The sequence below is a fragment of the Penaeus japonicus genome, unplaced genomic scaffold (assembly GCF_977035675.1).
Source record: "Penaeus japonicus unplaced genomic scaffold, GWHDUDI00000001_assembly GWHDUDI00000030, whole genome shotgun sequence".
NCBI classification, from domain to species: domain Eukaryota; kingdom Metazoa; phylum Arthropoda; class Malacostraca; order Decapoda; family Penaeidae; genus Penaeus; species Penaeus japonicus.
In genome coordinates, this window is record NW_028234432.1 from 27,198,741 (window position 1) to 27,205,264 (window position 6,524).

General features: G+C 38.2%; 1 protein-coding gene across 1 annotated transcript; it reads right to left on the reverse strand.

The window, feature by feature from the left end:
• Positions 1 to 3,805: 3,805 nt before the first annotated feature.
• Positions 3,806 to 6,002, reverse strand: LOC147468250 (uncharacterized). Its single transcript, XM_086554746.1, has one exon. It carries the CDS (start codon positions 5,882 to 5,884, stop codon positions 3,806 to 3,808), a length of 2,079 nt encoding a protein of 692 aa, XP_086410872.1. The 5' UTR covers positions 5,885 to 6,002.
• Positions 6,003 to 6,524: the final 522 nt, after the last annotated feature.

The following is a 6,524-nucleotide window of genomic DNA, read 5'->3' on the forward strand; positions in this document are numbered from 1 at the left end:
TATCAGTCAAAACGACACACAATGTCCTCTGATAATATTATTGACAAATTAATTATGGATCCTACCATAGATTCCACAAAATTGTTCATTTGATATGATTTTCTTCTCCCTTCTCATCACTAAACTTAAGCCTATTTAGCTAGCAATATCTTAGCTACTATTTTATAATCTACATTCAGTAAGGTGATTGGTCTCCCAGTTCTCAAGCTTTTCGATATTATCCTTTCTTCGGTATCAATTTACATTAATCCTAAGTGTTGAGAGTTCAGAAAGTTTATTATTGTCATAAATATAGTATTGTACAACATTTATGAATTTCACTGTCTTATTACGGGCCAGAAGACTTTATAAATTCTATCGGTAACCCATCTGAGCCAGGCGATTTGGCCAAGTTTCATTCCTTTTATTGTAATTGTATATTTCCTTTTCAGCAACAATTTCAGTTAACATTTTCTTTATCGCCTTTTCGTTTTAATTTATCAGTGCATATTTTTCCAGAAACTTTAGTTTGTACACCCTCATTGTTTTGCCATCAGCTTTCATGAACAATTGGGCTAAAGTAATTTTTAACATGCAGAGATGGATGCTTGATCTGTATTTGTAATAACATTTTCCTACACCGTCAGCGATTTTAGTCATCATTTTGTTATATCTAACGTTTTTTTTTTCCGTTAGATAATAGATGCAACCGTCTCTAGGATATTTTATTTCACCTTCTACTCTGTCCGCGACAGTTTTTAGCCGCTTAGTTTTATTCCCTTCACATATTTCATTTTGAATTCTTTCAATTTTCTCTTTAAATATCTGATTTTCAATGTATTTTATATTTCCGGTATTTCCCAAGAAGTACAATTGTTTTTATAAGTGGAGCCTATTTTGTGGAGGAAGATTAGATCCAATCCATATTTTTTCAGCTGAAATCCTTTTAGCGTTTCTTTCATGAAGAAAAATTTTACATTCTGGTTTCGCACACTCTTCCCACCACCCTAGTATATTCTTGTAATGACGAATTTTTAGCTTTAGCTGCTTCCACATGTTACAAAAGTTTTCTTTTACTTCCTCATTATTAATTATTTTTAAATTCAGTTTCCATGCTCCTTTTCCTACCAGTATACCATTCATTTTTAAGGTACATTTTATCATACAGTGGTCTGGAAAGGTAACTGGAACAGTATCGCATTTTACAATGTTATCATGGAATTGTTTTACATATATCCTGTATAGAGCCATAGTTATTAGTGATATAGGTATACTCTGGAAGACTTGTGTCTGTGTTCATTATATATTTTAATCCAACATTGTTAATAAGGTCCCTTAAGGCACTGGATCTTAAAGTTTTGTAATTTTCATTGCTGCAATCTTTCATTGAAGTAACCGAATTAAAATCCCCACCTAAAATTATGTTTTCGGTATTATGTCTTAGGTAGTAGAGTAATTTGTTTTTATATAGTTCATTTCTTTCCTTGTTTTTGTTTGAACCCGAGGGGGCATATACATTTATAATAGGGATGATCCTATTACAGTATTCTACCTTCATACTCAATATCTGTCCTTCAGCATCCATTTCAGTGCTTAATACCTTGATTCCTTTATTCTTATTTATAAGAAAGGCTGTGCCTCCTTTTAAGTTAACACACGTATTTAGAATAACATCAAAATAATTTTGTAAATATTTTAAATTCACTTCGTATTTAACATTATGCTCCTGCAGCATCAAAATATCTATCTTATGAAGATTTGCAAAGGATGCTAGTTTCATTTGTTTACAAACATCATTTAGCCCATTTATGTTAAGGGTAGCTATTGTTAAAGACATTTTTATATAATAGAAATAAACACTATGTAAGGGAGGTCTTTTGTCTCTTTGTATTTCGGTCCTCCTTTTCTTTTTCTATTTTAGAAGTTTTTTGTTTTTCTGTCACCGTCGCCGTGTCTTTCTTAATATACATTTTACCATCATCTTTAAGTTGAATTTTCCACTTGTTACCACTACTACTTTCATCTAATTCTTCACTTTCTATATTTCTTTCCTGTCCCTCCCAACTAGTCAAGTCATTTTTAGAGTAAGTCAAATTCTGATCTATTTGATGTATATCCGCCACTGTTTGAACATACGTAATGCAGTCTTTACCTTTTTTCCTTCTCTCTGAGCTTTTGTCCACCTGCCTGTCCGCCTCCATCTGCTGCTGACTGCGTCCTTTGCTTTGACATCTGGGCGTGTCTCCTTCCTCCAGCATCTCATCAATTTCGTCACGTAACCACCTTGCCATCTTTTTTTTTCTCTTTGGATCTCGTCATCTTCCTTATGTAACGACGTTGATATTTCCTTTTCTGTCCTCTTTTCTCTATTTTCATCGTATCTTCTTTCCACCATTTCCACTTGCATTTGCTTCTCACATCCACCTGTAATTATTTCTTTCTTTGTTCCACTACTTTCTACGCATCCTGCCATCTCTCTCTCCGCTACTAGTTCGCCATCTCTGTCCTGTTGCTCGTTCGCCAATTTTCGCAGTTGCGTCTGCATCTCGCCAGCTACATCTTGCCGTTCTGTTGTTGTTCCCACCTTGGTCTGTTTAATTATCAGCTCCTTTTCTGTTTCCATGTTTCCCGTTTCCACCTGCGCTGCCCTTTGTACTTCCTGTTTTCTCCTCTCACATTCCTCTTCAGCTTCCCCTCTCGGTTCCCTTGTATCCGCACTTTCATGCATATCAGCCTGTGCAGATTCCTGTTGTCCAGCTGTACTCTGACCTCCCGGTATTTCCAAAACCTCTGCATTCCCGCTAGGCTCCATCTGCGCCATCTGCTCGATCTGCTCTATTTCTGTCCTTATTTCCTCAAGGTCATTTTGAAGTGCATTCGTTTCTTTAGACATTCCTTCTGGTTTTGCTTGTGTTTCACTACATTCGTCCTCATTTGCTTCTTTTCTTAACGGAGGAAAGTCTTTTTCGTTAAGGATATTAATACGGTCTTCATGTGTACAAGATGCTGCCAGATGATCAGCCCTCCCGCATTTGTGACATGTCTTAGTTTGTCCACTGTAGAAAAAACTGACACTGTGTCCACATATTGTCATTGTAGACGGAATGTTATATCTTATTTCCATTTTTGCTGTCCGTGTGCCGTTTAACAGGCCTTCAGCTTTACCATAAGTATGCCTATTTATTCTTATGTTGTACACTTTCCCGTATTTATTGAGTACTCGTTCTAGAACATCATTGTCCATATCAAATGGTGCATATCTAATTGACACGTATGCAAATACTTGACTGAAATTCAATATTTTTACCTTTTCGCTTGAGTTTTTGATAGGTATGTTTTTTCTTTATATTTGTTGCAAAATTCTAAAAACTTCTTGTTCTCTTTGAATTTTATTATCACTTTATTATTTCTAATTTGTTGAAACCCGATTATATCTTCTGGATCTATTTTCAAAATGTCAAAAATTACTTCACATGCCAGATCAATTGTAGGAATGCAAGAGAAAGATAAGCCGATGGAGTCTTTTCTCCTAACAGGCGGTGTGTAAACGGCCATTATGGGTGACGTCAAAATGACGTCATCAGCCAGGGACAGCCTAGTTGCCCTCGGGGCATGCCCCCGGCAAGGCCGGTGTTTACTCACTCACTGTTCACTTATTTCACTCAGAAACACAAAGTCTAAAGCACTTCACAGAATAACGAGTTCTTTATCGTAACCTTGATTGTTTTATGTTGCCTCTCACATTTTATTTCATCTCCTTTTTGAAGTAGGAGATTCAAAAAAACGAAAAGAAACACTCAGGATCTAGAGCGTTGTTTTCACTGTCTCAAGGACTGGGGGGCTTCGCTCCCAGTAGTTTATGTAGTTCGGACATTAACTGTGACGTGAACTGCGTGCCTCTGTCCGAGAGAATTTCACGCGGGATGCCTACCCGTGAGAATATGACCAAAAGTGCTTCTGCAACAGAAACGGAATCTATTTCTTTAAGCGGCAATGCTTCTGGGAAACCTGTAGCATGATCAATCAACGTCAGAATATATTTATGTCCTTCTGATGAAGAGGGACTTAAAGGACCAACTAAATCGATGGCAACTCTAGAAAAGGGTTCCGTCATGATAGGCATTTTCACGAGGGGTACAGGGGGTACTTTACCCTTTACCGACATACGCTGGCACCGGTCGCACGATTTGCAATAATCTTTTATATCTGCTGATATACCTGGCCAGTAAAAATGTTCTTGCACCCTCATTCCCGTTTTTCTATGAGAAAAGTGACCAGCTAACGGCGATTCATGAGCTAGTGAGAGTACTAGTTTACGGCACTCTGAAGGGACGACCAAGGAGTGTTTACCAACCTGCTCGTTAAACTTTGACTTAACACACGTTCTGTAAATTAGCCCGTCGATACATTCAAATTTAAAACCTGAATTAGGGTCCCTGGTTTCTACTAATTCTTCTGATTTTACTTTATTTCGAATGGTCGCTAACGAAGGGCATGTAGCTTGTAATTTAGAAAATTCACTGGGCGTTATCTTTAGAGGCTCTAGCTTTGGTACTACGAGAGGATGCACTCTTTTCATCTTAGCCGACCTGGTCAGAACAGTTTGACTCGTTTCTCCCTTTTCTAAGTTCGAGGAGAAATCTTTAACGAGGTCATTCGGATCAATCGCTCCGGGATAATTTCCAATCAGAACCCACCCCGTAAAATAAGGGCATCTTATATGACATTTTACTTGCGGGAACCAATCAGCCCTTCCGAGATAATCAAAAACTTTAACCATTTTGCAGTTCGACACGTCTAAGTCGGGAAGCACTTGTTCCGCCACCATGATGCAACTACACCCCGTGTCGCGTTGGATTGTCGAGACCCTTGACCCGTTTACAGTCCCTGAAGTGATATATTTCAGAGAGGGAGAGTCTTCAAAACAAAATGTTACTTTCTGGCTGTTTGAACTGTCTCGGAAATTGAAGGGATTCTTTGTACACTTGGGTTTTATGTGACCGAATTCTCCGCAATAATGACAACGAATCTTCGACGAATCTCTCTTTACATAAGCGTTATCGGGAGTCGGTGAAACTGGCGGTTTGACAGTGACGTTCCTCTTACCGCTGTCCGTAGCTATGTCCGACTTAGGATACCTACCATGAGCTGAAGCCCAGTTGTCTGCAAGCTGCACTGCATCTTCTAGATTGGATACATTATGTTCTTTAACAAACATCCGAATTTCTGCTGGGAGAGAAGCGACAAATTGGTCTAAAATCATAAAGGATCGTAGCGAGTTATAATCAGCAACTATATTACGAGAATTTATCCACAAATCAAACATTCTACCTAACTGTACTGCAAATTGCTGAAAAGATTCTCCAGTTTTAATCTTCGACTGTCTGAAATCATTCCTGTAGCTATTCGGCGTCTTACTAAACCCTCTTAAGAGAGCTTTTTTAAGACATTCATACTTACTTGTTATTTCAGGAGAAAGTGAAGTATATACATCAGCTGCTTTACCTGTAAGGAGACTACCTAATCGGACGGCATAAGTGTCAACGTCAACATTCAACAATGCAGCCACTCGCTCGAATCTCACCAAATAGTTAGCGATATCTTCTCCCTCGCTATACACTGGCAAATTAGGCCTAACAGCTCTTTCAACTTCGCAACGAACCTCTGGTGCACTCGGGTTATTTAGGCGAGCCAATTCTAGTTCGTGCTCTAATTTTACTTTCTCGCGTTCTACATCTAATTTATATTTCTCCGCTTCGTACTTTATCTTCTCAATTTCTCGTTCTTTCGCTCTCTCTTCGCGTCCTATAGCTTGTTGGTTTACTACGTACTGTGCAACTGCTTCACCGGTTAATCCCAACTGTTCGGCTTGGTGTTTTAACACTTCAAAAGATAAATCCGACATGATTAAACTCTCGCTAGCTACCACTAGACAGATAACCACTTTAACCCACTAGAAAATTATATCTATACAAACAAAAAATTAGCAAATGTTATTGCCTTCTTAAATCACTGATTTGATAAAGTACTGGGCTATGACCCAGGTGAACAACTGTCAGAACAACTTGAACTATGAAGAACTATTTACGTCTGTCAATCAAGGCACACGTCTGACGTCACAAGTAAAGCTTACCTCCGGGCCCCAAGGACAATAAGCCCCTGCAGGAATTATATCCCGGCCAGTTAACCACAAATATCGCAAAACAAAGGATTTTTCAGTGAATTATATTTCTGTCCAGATTTAGTAAATTCTGTAATAAATCCTGGCAAGGTCGCCACTGTCAAGGTTCTAGGATATAGGTATATATTCAGAATTACAGATCTGGGGAGAAAATAAAATTTCACTGACTTTTCTTTGCTTTATTGCGTAAATTTTTCACTCATGTAAATAAAAATAAATCAACGCCGAAACACAGTTCCCCCTCAAGTGGCTATATATGTCTCGCCGACTTGAGCACCAAATAAACCTTTAAACCCAATTAAATTATTGTCATTTTTGTATCTTGACCGGTCTCTTTGACGTAGGTCAGGAATCAGGAACCAAA